Source organism: Episyrphus balteatus, chromosome 2 (genome assembly GCF_945859705.1).
Source record: "Episyrphus balteatus chromosome 2, idEpiBalt1.1, whole genome shotgun sequence".
Lineage (NCBI taxonomy): Eukaryota > Metazoa > Arthropoda > Insecta > Diptera > Syrphidae > Episyrphus > Episyrphus balteatus.
Genome location: NC_079135.1, coordinates 97,949,005 through 97,966,307, shown reverse-complemented (window position 1 = coordinate 97,966,307; position 17,303 = coordinate 97,949,005). Strand labels below are relative to the sequence as shown.

Genomic DNA, 17,303 nt, shown 5'->3' with positions numbered 1-17,303 from the left:
ATGATTTATTTACGCATAAAAACGAAATTTCAAATTTTTTCATAAACCCATTTTCAAAAAATTGATTTTTCAAAAAAAAATTTTGAAATATTTTTTAAAAATCCAAAAATGAGTTTTTTGAAAACTTTCTAAAATTTTAATATCATCTTTACCTAAACGCTTTTGTATAAAAATTTTTGTTGAAATCGGGGTGGTCTTGAACGAGATATTCATAAATAAAAAAAAACCATTCTTTGACAGGTACCGTTAATAACGGTAAAAAAAATATTTTTTTTATTTCGAAAGTTGGCTCTTATGTGTAATTTACTATTAACATAGTCTCACCTCCAAGTACGAACTTATTTTGTATGCGTTCCCAAAAAATAAAGGTCAAGTCAGACCTCTGACATAATTTTTTCTTTCGAGCAATAGGAATTTTAATAAATATACTTAGAAAATTGCGGAGAGGGGGGAATTGAGGATAAGCTTTGGGCGAGAAAATATTAATTTGTATGTCTTGGGATTCAAAAACTATAAAATAAAAAAAAAAAAAGAATGTGTGCAATTCACACGTGTTAGAAGTGAAACCTTCAAAAATTGTTATTGTTACCTAAAACATTAAAATCATTCAAGTACCAAGGAAACTGTGATACTTTAAATAAAATGCTGTATTTTCAACATACGAAATAAAGTTAAATCAAAAGATATAAACGTGTTAAAAAAAAGAACATCTTTTTAACATTACCACTGGATTGTGAATATGAAATAAAAATATAGTCCAAATTATAACCTATATACGGTTTAAATTTCTTTTATCTTCTTCTTCCTTTTTCTCGGCGCTGTTATGATCTCGATGTCGAGGGGATCATAACTATCCCACGTAACTGCTTCACACTAGTGATCCGCCTGTGGGGTTCGCCGGGTTGACCTCAGAAATCGGCGGCAAGCCTCCCGGTTTTGTATTGTTCCATTTCTAAGGCCAACTGAATGCTGGTGGTTTTGCATTTGCTTGTACCAGGAGTTTTTAGGCCTACCTTTCTTTCTATTTCGTGTTGGAACGTTGTATGATATTGCTTTTTTGACGGGGTTCTCAGGATCTCTCCTTTGAACATGGCAATACCAACTGAGTCGGTCGTGTTCAATTTTTTGGGAGATGGTGTTTTAAACATGAAGGCTTCCTCGGATCTTCGTACTTCTAATTCTATCAAGCTTTGTTACTCCTGCTGTCATACGAAGCATCTTCATCTCAGCTGCCGTTAACTTACTCTCATACTTTTTGTACATTGTCCAACATTGTGAACCGTATGTGAGTGCTGGACGCACAACTGCGGTGTAGAGCCTTCCTTTCAGCTTAGGGGGCATTTTTCGATCACAGAAGATAGCAGAATTTTCCCGCCACTTCATCCACCCTACGCTTACGCGATGATTGATATCGTCATCACAAGTACCTTCGTTATTTATCATAGACCCCAGATATTTAAACTTTTCACACTTGGGAAGCACTACACCATTCAAATAAATGTCAGGAATAGGCCTGTGTGGATCAGAAAATGGGCAGCATAGGTATTCTGTCTTTTTCGCGCTTATGCGGTACCCACTACCTTCTAGAACATCCACCCATACATCAAGTGCTCGTTGCAGGGATATCGGGTCTTCACTTATGATGGCTCCATCGTCAGCAAAGAATAACTGATGCACTTTTGGGTCCGTCACTTTGCCTTGAAGCAGGTAATCAAGAACGGTAATAAAGAGCAGAGGACTCAAGACGCTTCCCTGGTGTACACCTACTGTGATTTCGAATTCTTCGGTGACTCCAGCTGCACATCTTACTTTAGTAACTGCTCCATCATACATGTCCATAATTATCCGCACATAGGTTTCCGGAACTCCTCGTTGTCTGAGGGCCACCCATATCAGATCTCGTGGTTGTCGATCGAATGCTTTTTCAAAATCAACCAATACCACATGCAAATCCTCCAAGGAATCTCGATGTTTTTCCATAATGATTCTGATACTCTGGATTGCATCTGTGGTTGATTTACCCGCAACAAACCCGCACTGGTCATCAGATAGCCTTATTATTTTTCGCAGTCGGCTACCCAAGACTCGCTCAACGATCTTCATGGTGTGTGACATCAGCTTAATCGAACGGTAATTATCACAGCTTCGAGTATCACCCTTCCCTTTGTATATTGGAAGAAGATAACTTTCCCTCCATTGATTAGGCATTCGATCACCTCGTATAAGCTTGGAAACAAGAACCATGAGCCATCTAGACCCGATGTCTCCCATCTTTTTCCAAAACTCTGAGGGTATTTCGTCTGGCCCAACAGCTTTTCCCTTTTTGGAGTATTTTACAGCCTCACTAACTTCTTCGACTGTGACATCGGATACTTCGCTTAAGTTAGGTGAAGCTATTGGAAAGTGTAGCCTTGGAAATTGTTCATTTAGAAGTTCGTCACAGTACTGTCGCCACCTGTGGAGGATTTCGTCGTTTTCCACAAGTAGTTGGCCTTGAGTATTGTTAATAAACTTCGGCGAACAGATCTCCTGAGCATTTCTTCTTCTTTGAGCGGCTATTTTGAAAATGGTTGCGCCCTTATTCACGTTTTGTCGTAGCTCTTGAATAGCACCAGCAGTCGGGGTAGAAATTTCATCTAGCTCCCGATATAGGTCTTCCGTATTCTTGGCTTGAATTTGGGCACATATCTTCTTCGCTTCTTTCTTGCAGTTTCTGTATTCCACTTCGAGGCGTGACTTTTGCTCTGCATTATTAGAGGGGCACTTTGACCAAGCTTTGAAAGCCATTTTCTTTTTACTTACAACTGCTTTAGCTTCATCATTCCACCACCATGTTTCTTTGCCTTGTTGGTTGTGTCCTTTTGAAACCCCTAACAATGTTTTGGCTTTTTCTATGCAAGTTCGCTGTAGGAGGTCCCACATACTTTGTGCTGTACTCTCTTCATTTCGAAAAATGTTGGTGTTGTTATACAGATAGTTTTGCATATTCAAAATAAAAGCTTCGCCTTTTTCCTTATCCAGATTATACCATTTGATCTTCCCAAAAGTCTTTGTCTGTTTGTTGTCGTTCACTGTCTCCATAAAAAATTCTGTCAGTAGGAGACGGTGTTGGTGGGCGATCGCTTCTCCCAGTATCACTTTACAATCCTTGACCCGAGGTTTCATGAAACTAGATACCAAATGGTAATCAATCTGGGTCTCATTTCCACCACTGCTGTAAGTGACCAGGTGTCGGCTTTGTTTGATGAACATGGTATTTAGTACGATAAGACCATATGTTTTGCACGAGCTCAGGATGTCTTCACCAGGAGAGTTCCTAGTGCCGTATCCGAGGCCTCCATGGCAATCTTCATAGTCTTCGTTTGTTTTCCCGACATGTCCATTTAAATCTCCGCCCACGAACAAAAACTCTTCCTTTGGGATGTCCTTAAGTAGGTTGTGAAAATCAAGCCAAAATGCATCTTTTTCCACCTGCTCACATCCAATTTGGGGAGCATATGCAGTGACAATATTCCACAACTTTCCTTTAATCACCAATTTAAGGGACATCAAACGGTCACTGGATTTCGAAATGGATAATATGCTGCCTAAGAGGTCTTTTGTAAGGATGATTCCGATTCCGTTCTTACCCTTTTCCGTTCCATAGTAGAACATCTTGTAATTTTTTGTCCTTGTATCCAAGAAACGAGCCCTATTTCCCGTGTTACGCCATTTCGTTTCTTGGACACACAAGATGTCTACTCGCCTTCTTATCATCATCTCTTCCAGCTCGAAGCTTCGACCTGTCATACTCCCAACGTTCCAACTCGCAATTCTCAGATTCTGTCTAATCTGCGGCATTACTTTGCTAGCCCCCGGAATCCGTCTAGCTCTGACCCGAGCATTGCTGCTCGGTCCAGGATCAGTACCATTAGTAATGGTAGTGCCTGGCGGGGTAGTGTCATTTCCTTGGACGAGTACTTCCATAATGCTTCAGTTCACAAAATCTTGCGAAATGTTGTTGTTGTTGTTTTGTTTCGACGCGTGCATGCTCCAGTTTTGTATTTGATCTATCTTTAACAGCACCAGTGATCTCCAGTCGTGCCAACCCAGGGACTGGCATGCACACTTTTGGGAAAGTTTACAGGTGTTAAGTGTCGCTAGGTTCACCTTGGTGTTTGTGGCCTAGTTAAATTTACTCCTTTAGTCGCCTTTTACGACAAGCGGTTAGGCGCTGCAGGAATATTCTAACCCGTCCCTGCACAGGGATTTAAATTTCATTTATCTATCTAATGAAATAAAAAAGATAGTTATAAAAACGTTAAAAAGGTTCAACAAAATTGGGGGAAAAAAACTTTTTTTTCCCGTTATTTGATCAAACATCATTTTCGAAATTTAATTTTCGGACATGCATGTGCATTAGGGTGTGTCACTTTTGTATGGGAAAAAAAAAGTACCTACTCTAATTTTCAAATGTAATAGTGATCAAAAGTTGTAATAGGGTCTGAGATTTAATAATATTAAAAAAAAAAATTATAATATCGTTCGTCTTTGGCTCGCTCAAATCGATAGAAGTTGTTAAGAAAAAAAACGATTTTATATGAAAAAATTATGATTTTTTTCCTTCACTTATTATTTCGCTGCTTCTTTACTAAGTGTTCAATTCCAACAAATATAAGCTTAAAAGTTTTTTTTTTTAATTATCTTTCACGTGAAGGCCTAAAAATATTTAATATATTTTTTTTTTTTATGTTTCAAAAACTTCTAAAAATCCAATTTCTTCGATTTCTTCTTATATTTTGAGCGAGCCAAAGATATTAATTAAAATGAAAATTGTAAATGCAGGATTTAATTTTGATAAGAAAAAATCCGTATTAGACCCTTAATTTTTACTTGCGATATAGGTACTATATATCAAGTTATGCCTTCGTACAAAAAAAAAAAAATTGAGATAACATTTTTCCATGACATTACGATGGTAGACAATGCCAAAACAGTGGGTTCCGGAAGTCCGTCTGTCTGTCTGTCTGTCTGTCTGTCTGTCTGTCTATCTGTCTGTCTGTCTGTCTGTCTGTATAAGGAGGTACAGCCTAAACGGATGGACCGATTAATGTCAAACTTGGTATGTAGCGTTATTTGGCGACTCTACAGAGGGGTTTTTGGAATTAATTTTTTTGGACCAAAAATAACGGTACTTGTCATATACCGATTTTAGTAAAATTGAAATATCTCGAAAACGGCTCTAACGATTTTGTTTAAAAAATTTAAATGTTAGTTTTAAGCTAAGGTCTATCTTCCAATGAAAATTTTTTTTTTGAAAATCATTATTAACGGTACCTGCCATAGAACCGTTTTTTTTCAAATCCGATTATCTCCGAAACTGCTTATTCGATTTCAACGAAACTTTTTGTGAAGAAGCATTTATATGATTTAAATATAAGCCAAAAATAAAATTTTGAAAAAGATAATTTTTTTTTTTCAAAAATCAAATTTTCGAATTTTGAATTTGAAAATTGAATTTTTTTGAAATTTTGGTTTAGATGTTGATTAGTGATTTCTACAGAATGGCATACCAATTTTATTTCAAAACTTTTTTTCCAAAAAATTATTTATAAAAAATTAGTTTTTTTTTTTAAAAAACGGCTCAAACGATTTTGAAAATTTTTTTTCTAAAAATGCATCTTAATATATCAATCAAAAGTGCATACTTGTTTTGGAGGGCAATTTAATTTCAGATTTTATTTTATTTATTTTTAAAACGAATTTTATTTTTTTTTCCAAATTTATATATAAAAAGTCTTAAAAATTTAAGCAACTTTAACTCTAAGAGCAAGTTCGTGCAACCCAGTCGTGCATTTTGTTTTGTATTAAATTTCAAATGGAGTTTGTAAAATTGTCAATCGTCCTAAAATAATCAATTTGTGAAAGGTTTACTATACATGTTTTTATTTTATAAAACCCTTCATAATTTGGTTTTAAAATTTTTAAGAATTTTTTCAGTACCTTTGTAAACCTTCCAATAAAATTATCTATATTGACTCAAAATAATCAAGTCTCTGAAAAATTACCGTTTAGAAAATAGATAATTTTTTGCCATCTCGTTTTAGCCCTCTCTTTGTCCATTAAATTTTTGAATGTCGAAAAATCCCTTCACTGAAACAATATGTTTTATGTTTAATTTTAAACGTTGAAATACATTCTATCCAAAATAAGCACCAGCATGTTGAAAATCGCATTTTGGTCCCTAAATTCAGAAAAAAAAGGCTCTGAGAAAAGTTTTTTGTGGTTCACCATAACTCGAATAGAGCTTATATGAAGAATTTTTGAGTGATGCTTCTGTTAAGGTATACTTATTAGACTGATTCAAAAAAAAAAATTTTTTTTTTGTTCAAAGCATTGTTGAAAATATTATTGGAAATGACGAAAAAAAAATACTGTAAAAGTTTCAGCCCTTAATGTTAACATTTAGTACCGCCGCATCGCAAATTTCTATTTCCCATACGATTTGTATGGGAAAGATTGTGTATTTGTGTTTAGAATTTTTTATCTTTTTAATGGTTCATCTAAAAGGCTTGGCAAAATCATTTTCTTTTATAAAATTGTCCGCTCTACAAAAAAGCTCTTAATAATTTTTTCGATTAACCCCCGCGTTTCGAAGTTATTCAAATTTAAAATATAAAATGTAATTTTTTCTCATTTTTTTCCGATTTTTTGACGAAATTATTAGGTTTTTCAAAAAAATTGGCAAAATTTTCGAATATTTGTATTCTATGTTGTGTTTTGGTTTCACAGATCCTTTTATATAACTCTCAAACCCCTAATACTAGCATTTTAGATTTCTTCAATAAATTCGAATTATTCATTTTTTCAACTAAAAATTATTTTAATTAATTTTTCGCGTCCGTTTTTTTTTAAATTTCATAAATGCAATTTTGTAGAGCGTTCAATTTTATACAAGAAAATGATTAAATCTAGCCTTTTTGATGACCCATTAAAAAGATAAAAAATTCTAAACACAAATACACAATCTTTCCCATACAAATCGTATGGGAAATAGAAATTTGCGATGCGGCGGTACTAAATGTTAACATTAAGGGCTGAAACTTTTACAGTATTTTTTTTTCGTCATTTCCAACAATATTTTCAACAATGCTTTGAACAAAAGAAAAAAAAATTTTTTTGAATCAGTCTAATACTTATAGTAGTTCAAACACTCACTACTTTTTGTACCTGTAAAATTTGCGTTCAAACATAAAACTGTGAGCAAGATAATGCAACTATAAACCTAATGCAGGTATACGCTCAGCTGTGCTGTGGCTCGTGAGCTGGTTTTATTGTAACCACTTGTAGTAGAATTCCAACAACGTAGGTTGGTACCTATCTAACCTAGCCACTTACAAATCATTGCTATTATTACTTAGATATTTCTCTCTCTCCATTCAATGTGTTGCAATTAAATAATTGGCTGAGACACAGATCGTTCAAAAGCTATTTGGAGCAAAATGGACGAACAAACGTATACAACTGTGATGGCGACGAAAGTCTGACGACATTTGGTTCTAGAAAGAGTCTTAGAAAAAATTCTGTCAGATATTGTTGTGTTGTTCACTGTTGTATTTCATGTTTGTGTGCGGATTTATTTTTTTTTTTTTTTTGTTAAAGAAACTTTAATTGAATCAGATTTTCGGACAAAAGTTTGGGTATCACAGAAAATCCGCGCCCCGCAGCGATGGCAAAAAAAGCAATAATGTACAACTACACCACTGCTAACTGCTTCTGTCATTTTGCGTGTATTTTGAATTATATTCAAATGGCGGGAAAATTAATGTGGTACAAAGTAGCATGCTTTTTGTTCAAATTGTATTGTGATCAAGCTCATCTTGTGATATATTTTTTTTGTTTGTCATTTGCACTTGAATGATATACAACAACGAAACATATAAATCGAATTGAAATTAGTTTTGGGGAAATTACTTTTTTTTCCATTTATAATTTTTTTTTGAATAAGTATTATTTTTAGAATGATAAATGAAGCACAGAAGCTCATACAAAGAAAAAAGATGGGTGTGTAGTTAATATTCATAAAAAGTGTGTTAAGAATTTTAAAAAGTAATTTTTGTCAATTAAAATGACTTGAGTCAAATTTAAATAAAAATAATGCTGAAATATTGTCGAAGTAAGCAATACTCTTACGAAGTGTTAATGTTGTACAGGTACATTATGTTTAAACACACACATGCTCACAAAATTGTCTTACTTGTTTTAAGAAGAAAAAAATCTTTGGACAGGATGGACAATTTTCCATCTCCATCAGGTTTGAAAAAAATGTCAAACTTTTGATCCTAGTTTTTATGCTAGAATCATATAACGGCCACGTCCTGAGCATTTGAGCGGCAATTCTGAGCGCCAAAACCAAATTAAAACACATGAAAATGTATGGAAGTGAGTGGCCACATAGACCCTGAGTGGCTAAGTTCAGCTCTGTTCTATTTGTATTGAAATCCTGAGCGGCGAACTACATTATGTTCTAAATTAAAACGAACACTAAAGTTTTTGACGTGATAACGTCTTATAAATCGATGAACCATGGCAGCCACCACAAAAAAGTGACGCCATTTTCTAACGTTACACTCTCGCACTTTCGCAGTGCGACAAAAAATTTCAATTAAAAATAAACTATTAGAGATACAAAAATCTTCTATAGCTTATTTGAAAGATAATAACCTAAAGCTTAATCCAAATGAAGGATTTTTAAAAATTATGTCATTTAATAGGGTAAACAGGGGTAAAACGGAAAGATGAAATTTGGGCTATAATCTAAACGCGAAGTCGTAGAGAATTGATTTTTTTTTTTGCTATAGATAGATGAGACTAATTTAAGAATAACTGCATTTAAGAAAAAATTCTAAAAAAATTTGAAACTAAGCTACAACGTGTTGGGGCTATGAGAAAATGATGATTTTTGGTAAAGGAAATTTTTTTTGACAATTCTAAAGATGCCAGGTGAAAGATGAGGGAAAAAAAATTAGGCTTCTGATACGGATTTTTTTCCAACACTCTGCGTTTCGAAATATGAATTTTTGAAAAACACCTTATTTTTTAGGGGTATTTTCGGGTTATTTTTGATTTTTAGTTTTTTTTTTGAACGTTCAAAAAATCTCAAACTTATAGGACATGTAGGTCCTGGCTTTATGCATACGTGTGCAAAAAATAAAAGTGATTGATTGGTTTTTGACTGAATAACGGAAGAAAAAAATAAACAGGTTTTTTGACCGCTTTTAACCGATTTTCATCGTTTTTGATTTTTATCTTTTTTTCTTCAACAGTTAGAGAAATAAAGTTTATGGAGCAATGATAGATCATAACCAGGACTATATTGTACAAAATGTCAATCATTTTTGTAAACACAATTTTGAAATAACGGTAAAATAAAATTTTCAAATTCAACAGGTTATAAATTTTGATCTAGAGTAGATAGAAATTTGATTAAACTTTTATGAGCATCCCAATACAATTACCTTTCATTTGGTATATCACACACTTGCGAAAAACCTCAAAACACCAGTGGAGATCTGTTGATCATGAACAGCCACCAGTGTGAGAATAAGTACCGTAATCTCAGTGTGGAATTTCGACATGGTTGACTTTAAAAAACTCTTACTCCTCTTGTAGGCATCTCAGGAATATGATTGAAGCGTCATATGAAAGGTGAAACAATAAGCTTTCACATGGTATAACCTTTTTTATAGGTTGTCATTGAAAAAAATTGATTCCATAGCGTGAGGACATAAAAATAAATGTTTTTTTTTGCTTTTTTTAATGAAATTTGATCGAGTTCAAAAAATTCTAGCTCTTTTTGTAGATGTCATAGACCTGACCGATATATATGTTTTGAGCTAAGACAATAAGCTTTCAGATGGTATAAAATTTTGTATATTTTGTTAGGGAAAAAATGGAATTAGTGACGTGAGAAGATAAAAATTCATGTTTTTTTTTTGCTTTTTTTGATGAAAATGATTGTTTTCCATAAATTATTTTTATACTTTTTGCGCATTGTAAAAATTTAAAAATGGTTTTATTCTTAAGAATAATTTTTTTTTGTAAGCTTTTAAAATAATGAGAAAATAAAAAAGGTATTTTCTTTTTTAGCTTTTTCTTGTAAATTATGATTGTTTTAAACAAAAGCACACAACCTGTTTTCTGACGACGTTATCACCTAAAATCATCGTCCGTAAATCGGCTTTACAGACAACCTCTTTTTTTACTCTGAATTTCTTTCAAATGAATCCTTCAAAAATCCTGGATTTCAATTTTTTTTTTTTTTTAATCTTTATTTCAAAACTCAGCTATTTTAGCTTCTGTCTTTCAGACACTAAGCTACAAATTTTTATAAATACATACATATACATAAATGAGAGAGTTATTTTACAAAATTCTGCAAAATTCTGAACCGGGCAAAATGCTTAAAATTATTGAAAAAAAACTTACGAAACGAATTTTGTTCGAAGTCGTACCGATAAATCGAAAAACTAATGATGCCAATGCCAATCGATTTCTCAGGTCCGAAATAGGGGAGAACTGTCAACGGCGCACTTGTCTCAAAATTTTTTTTCAAAAAACTTGCACAGTGTTATAACTTATAAATGACTCAAAAGAATTTTTTCGAAAAGAAAATTGTGTATGTCAACTGACGTAAGTTTTCCTGATCGTTATAAACGAGCATCAGGATTCAATTCAATTTCATACTGTTTCTTTTTTCTTGATGCATTTTCCTGATCGCTATAACCGGCGCCTAAGCTAGAATCGCTTTTAATATAAAAACTTTTCATATAAAAAAAAATATATTCTTAGCCCTGATTTTTCAATCGTCAGTTAGACTATCAGATGAATAAATGTCAATATAAAAAAAAACTTTTATTCCTAGGAATAAGCTCTAACTGAGGTTTATCTGACTATTGAAAAATTGGCCCTTAGATGTATACCAATTATTACTATCGATAAAATAAGAAGACAATTCTAATTTAATGTTGTTTTAATTAAAAAAAATGCCTGGACATCAAATTTTCCACCTCCATGATTTTGAACTATACCCACATTTTAGTACTTTTTAAGTCATGAAATAAAAAAAAATTATTCATTTATTTTAGTTTTGTATCTATAGTAAACTATGCTCCATAACTATTTATCTAATTCGTTGGAAAATCAAATGAAGCATTGTTATTTGGTTTTCCTCTCATTACGTATATCAATTTCTTTTGAATTCATTTAATTTGTTTATTTTCAAAACTAGTAGGTAGTTATTGAAGCATGTGACTTAAAATTTTATATAGCAGTTTATCGCTACTAAAGATTAAAATTTAATTACTAATTAAAATCATACACCACCACACCGCATCATGGTGTCATGTTTTTATTTAATTAATAAAATATACGGAATTTAATGGCAGTGAGTTGTTTTTTTTTTTTTTTAATATCATCATGACATTTTTTACAACCAGCATTTATAATTTGTTTATGTCATTGAATTAATTTATATTATAACATTATCAATGTGAACATTTATTAATTACAAAATGTGCTCCCTGAGGATTAATCAAATTTTCTCAATAAAAATTCATACTACTGTTGTACAATATACTGGAGCATCATCATAGGGGATGAAAATCGCACAGTAGTTTTTCTCTCATATCCTTGATGTGATGTTAGAAATTATTGATTTTTCAAAGGATGGCTGAATGATTTTTAAAGAATAAAACAGGGATGCTGTATAAGGACCGTGTGGCCTAATGGATAAGGCGTCGGACTTCGAATCCGAAGATTGCAGGTTCGAGTCCTGTCACGGTCGAATGAAAATTCTTTTTTTTTTTTCTTTTTCACAAAATAAAATGATTTTATATTTATTATCCTTCGGAAGTATTTTTCAGAACTGCAATTATTTTGAAATTGATTTTCTCGTTTGGGGATGAATGAATGTCGAAGGGTCTGTGGCAATGACCACGGGACACTTTGTATACAAAAATATTCCTTTAAATACCTACATTATATTAATAAACTTTTGTTCAACCTGTTCCCCTAATAAATTGTTACTTAAAATGATTTCTCAAACATTCACATCGTTTTCTTTTTTATTTGCAGGACCAGTTTTATGGGAACCTACAAGCAGTAGGATGTCGAAGTTATAATGAATTGGTAAGTGTTTTGCGGTTTAAAAGGAGTAGGCACCTACTTTAAAGTTAAGCAATTTACTTGTGCCTGTCCGGCCCTTCAAGTGAAAAAAAAAAGCATCCAGGATCAAATTACTCTGGGTTAACCTTTGCTTTTGATTGAAAAATTTAAAACAATAAAAGGATTGACGTAAAAATTTTGTATTTTTCTCACGATATCCGACACTAAAACATTGAATAATCTTTTCGGTTTTGTTATTGTAACCCAATATCGTCGTTGACTTTGACTCTTAAAAGGATGGACGTCATTCGGGTTTTGATTTTAAATTAAATTATTTTGCTTGATGGATATGCAACAATGCATTTGAATGAATTTAAATTCAGAAAGTGATATGGGTATAAAATAAAAAAAAGAAGATATTTTTAACGTGGATTTAATTGATGCATAAGCACATTATTTGTTCATGCAAATATTTTATTCACATTATGTCCACTGTAAAGAAACAATATTAAAATCCAAAATAAAGAAAAAATTTAACATTGAAACCATGCGACGCAGATAGAATTATAAAAGTTTTAAAATTAGAATAAATACAAACATGTAGATTTGTACATACCTACATAGTTACGAGTATGTTAAATACAGGATAATTTTTAATAAGGATTTTAAAAAAGGAAAAATAGTAGGTACAAAAAATTAGCAAATACCTTCATGCTATTTATTCTTCCTTTCTATCCGAAATGCAAATGTATTAAAAAAAAAAAACAGAGACCAGAAATAAAAGTCAACCTTTATTTTCAATCGGTTTCTCTCTGAAGGCTTAACTACATACACCACTTTTTGAAAAAGTACAAAAGTGAAAATATTTTTTTTCTGGCTAGAGCATTTTTTTTGTAAGAAAAAGTATACAAATTGTTTTTTAGACCACAAAATAAGCTTTCTGCATCATTTGTTTTAATTTTCCATCCCGAAAAACTATACAAAAATGCGTTTGAAAATTTTCACTTTTGTACTTTTTCACTTTTTAAGCCAATGTAGTTAAGCCTTGAGAGTTACCACCTTACTTTAAATAGTTTCTGTTAAGGTTTGAGATTTATTTTTAAAAATCAAAAATAAAGGTTATCGGTTGAGATTTATTTTTTATTTTTTTAAATATCTCTCAATGGTTGAGATTTTTACAAAAAAAAAATAAATGGAAAAGGTCAACCTTTAACCGTTTTCGCTGAAAATAAATCAAAAATGGTCAAATCTTTATATTGCAAAAATAAATATGAAAAGGATGTTTTTTCTAAGTTTATGTATTAAATAATGTATTAATTAAATAGACTCTCAAAGTTCTTTAGACCCAAGATTATATCTCTTTTCGTTTAAAGTAAAATCTAAAGACGAAAATGTGTTTTCCACTGTTCTAATATCTAGGTTCAGCTTCTAGAAGCGTTTTCGCCCGCCCAACTTCAAACGGCTATATCTCGGAACTTTGAAAAAAAATTTTTGATGCCAAAAGGTAGCGGGGAGTCTAACCTACATGTGGGTACTACTCCAGTCCCTGTAGGTGCACGCGTTCTCAAACCGGGAGAAAAAAATTAAAAAAAATTGGCACCAAATTTTTTTTAAGGAAGGAGATTTTTTAAAAATCTGACAATGTGCAAAGCGTACACTGAGGGAAAAAATAAATTGACGTTGAACTACTTTGATTTATGTGACTTTAAGATGCGAAACCATCAAAAATTAACCTATTTTCCACGTTGATTTTAAAATGTTCATCTTCAACGCAAAATCATTCCGAATTATAGTTAAAAAATGTGGTTTTCATTGATTTCACGTTGTTTTATGGTGGCTTTTCCCTCAGTGTAGGCCCATGACACAAGCTATCATTTGGCACCACTCCCAAAATTTTATCTCAAGCGGTTTAGCTTCCAGGAGCGTTCTTATGATGAGGGGATTTTTCGAAAAAAAATTGTACGCCAACATATAAACGCGATTTTCTCGGAATTTTGAAAAAAATCGAAAAACCGGATTACCACTACCACTATCGGGTAGCTGAGAGTTTTAGCTTTCATATGTCTCTAGGAATTGATACATTTTGGAGTACCTTAGCCTAAAAATCATATCCTTTTTTTCTAGAAGCTTCATTTTTTAAATATTTTCGTTTTTCACATTTCGGGGGTTTTTTTCTTAGTTCTTCTTTGTACATGCGTTTTTAAAAGTTTACTGGAAAAATTTATTAAGAATGTTGTGTTTCAATTTATTAAGTAAAAAAAAATCCAAACAATTTTTTTAAATTAAAAACGTTTGACAAAAAAAAGTACGAATTTGTTTGCCTTTTTATGTACATACTATGTATGAATAGTTTAAAGACTAGAGCTGCTAGAAAAAAAGAATGCTGTTTTCGGAATCAGCACCCTCAATTTAATGAGAAATGATTAACAACGCACGTTCTGGAAAATGTTTGTGTGTTGGGCAGTGCAATGTGAATCCTTTAAGATTATAAGCACTGTCTTTACAACCATAGAATTTTGAAAAAAAAAAAAATAAATGTATGTAAAAAAAATTAAAGAAAACTCCTTTGCTAGTTAAAGCTTCAGCTTTATGTACAGGTGGATACGAACCCATGAAGATACCATGTTTTTGGATGCCTCTTCCATCGAATGTTCATTTCGATTAAAACCTCGATTTTTTGTTTTTGACACAAAACCAATATGTTCTTGTCCTATAGTCCTATAGAGAAAGTAATAACATGTGAATGCGAAAAAAGTGGATCCTGGAACTTTGTCGTTATTAGGGTGCTTGAAAAAAAAATAGTTTTGTTGATTTTTTTTTTTTTTAGTATTTAAAAAAAAATTAAATTGGAATTAAGGTATACTATTAAAAAATACCATCCCCGTTTTCGAAAAACTGAAGTTTTTTTTTTTTCTTAATCCAAACTTATTTTTTTTTTTTTTTTGAAATTTTCTTTTTCGTTAAAGCTACGAGTATATTTGAGTTTTGTTTTTGTGTTTTTTTTAATAGAACTATGCGTTTGTGAGAAGGTAAAAAATATTGTAATATTATAGGTATTATAGGATTTATTTTTTTTTTAAACAAGGATTCGTGATCGCCCACAAATTTTGTTGAGTGTTTATTGTTCGATTTTTTTTTTTTTTTTTTAATAATTTGAAAACTCGAAACCCTGTTTCTTTTTGAAAGAGGTGCACTTTTTGAAAATTTGCATATTTTCTTAAAATACTTTTTTTTTAAACGACTCAAAAAAAAAATTCCTAAAAATTGGGAACGGGTCGTTATTCTGTATTCCAAAATTCTGTATGACCAAAATTCTGTATCTGAAGAAAAAATTCTGTATGAACATAATTCTGTATTCCATTATTCTGCTTTTCTATTATTCTGTATTTCAAAATTCTGTAAATCCAAAATGCTGTTTTTCAAAATTCTGCAAATCCATTATTCTGCTTTTAAAAATTCTGTAATTCTAAATCTCTACATTAAAACATGTCCCTCAATTAAGCAGAGCAAGGTCAGCAGACCATAAGTTTTGTTATTGGACCTTTTAGTGCTAATTAAGTACCCCAAAATTAAATCAAGTGCTCCCCTACTTTTGGAAAAACATAATGTTCTGCTAACTTGATTTAAAGTTAGCAGAGCAATTACCAGAAAATGCCTTAAACTGTTAGTAAAAAATTTGGGTTGGGTATAATATTTAGGTGCTAATTAAGTGATCTACGAATCCCAACAAAAATTCCAAAAAAAAAAAATTTTACAAAAATAATTTTTTTTTCTGTGATTTTTGAAAAAGAAAAAATTCGTGTTCTGCTGGCTTGAGTTAAATTTTTTTATAAAATTTAATATTTTCCATTTTTTACGAATTCACTTTATATCACGATTAACTCATAACACTTAACTTAAACTGTCGAACGCAAGCTGCTTCAAGGTTCTGCATAGAAAATATCAAAAATCTGTACTCCAAAATTCTGTAAATGATAAAAGAAAAATTGTATTGATAATGAAAAAAGTGCGCACTTTTTTCATTATCAAAACAATTTTTCTTTTATCATTTACAGAATTTTGGAGTACAGAATTTTGGAATACAGAATTTTGAAATCCAGAATTTTGTGTTTACAGAATTTTGAATATACAGAATTTTAAAATACAGAATTTTGAATTAACAGAATTTTAAAATACAGAATTTTGGAATACAGAATTTTGGAATCCGAATTTTGGCCCATACAGAATTTCGACCCCAACCCCTAAAAATTCTTTGTTATTTTTTTGGCATACTTCTTTTGAAGGGCAAAAGTACTTTTGAAATTTTAAAATTTTATATTTTTTTTAAGTTCTGATTAAATCTTATATATAAAAATGAGTTCGTTAAGTGTGTGTGGCCGATAAACTCGCGTTTGGCTGGTCCGATTTTGGCAATTTTTTTTTTGTTTGAAAGGTATTAATATGTAGATGGTTTGTATCAAAAAAAAAATAATATCTTTTCTTCCATCTCTACATAGCTGTCAATTTGTACGAGTAAAGAAACACTCTCGCTTTAAAAAAAAAAATACTTAGCTTAATGTGTAAACAAATTTCAAAATAATTATTAATTATTATCGTTTAAAGCCTGACTTTGGCATTTTTATTAAGAAAACATTATAGTCTAAGAGCCGGGAGCAGATTTTTTGCGTGAGAGGTAACCGATTCATATTAATATTAGAATAAGTCCCAGTCATGGTGATGACGAAAACGAACGTCTGCCAGCATGTGTCTGCGCCTTTGCTGAGAAAAAGTGCATCAAAAGTACATTTTTTCTGAAAATTGATTTAGTGAGGGTAACCACCTGGAAACAATTGGAACCTGACGCCCTCGTCGCCCTGATTACAAAAACACCCATGACAGACGTTTTAACCGCGCCCAAATACCCGACAGACGAGTCCGAAAACGCGTTTTTTTACACGTTTTTAGGGATTGGGGTAACCACCTAAAAACAATTGGAACCTGACGCCCTCGTCGCGCTGATTACAAAAATACCCATGACAGACATTTTAACCGCGCCCAAACACCCGACAGACGAGCCTAAAAACGCGATTAAACTTAATTGAAGATTTTTGTGAACAAAAAATTTTTTTTCAAAAATTTTGCTTAAGTTTCATACATTTACTAATGCCAAAAGATTGGCT

General features: G+C 31.9%; 2 protein-coding genes and 1 non-coding gene across 3 annotated transcripts in view; 2 read left to right on the top strand and 1 right to left on the bottom strand.

The window, feature by feature from the left end:
* Positions 1–17,303, bottom strand: part of LOC129909601 (uncharacterized) — a 71,227-nt gene that overhangs the window by 25,648 nt on the left and 28,276 nt on the right. The gene's annotated exons all lie outside the window — the stretch shown is intronic.
* Positions 1–17,303, top strand: part of LOC129912470 (protein sevenless) — a 35,514-nt gene that overhangs the window by 2,561 nt on the left and 15,650 nt on the right. Inside the window, exon 2 of the mRNA XM_055990729.1 lies at positions 12,115–12,168. Coding sequence (XP_055846704.1) covers positions 12,115–12,168 — 54 coding nt within the window. The remainder of the gene's footprint in view (positions 1–12,114; positions 12,169–17,303) is intronic.
* Positions 11,752–11,824, top strand: Trnar-ucg (transfer RNA arginine (anticodon UCG)). Its single transcript has one exon. It is a non-coding gene; the product is annotated as a tRNA-Arg (tRNA).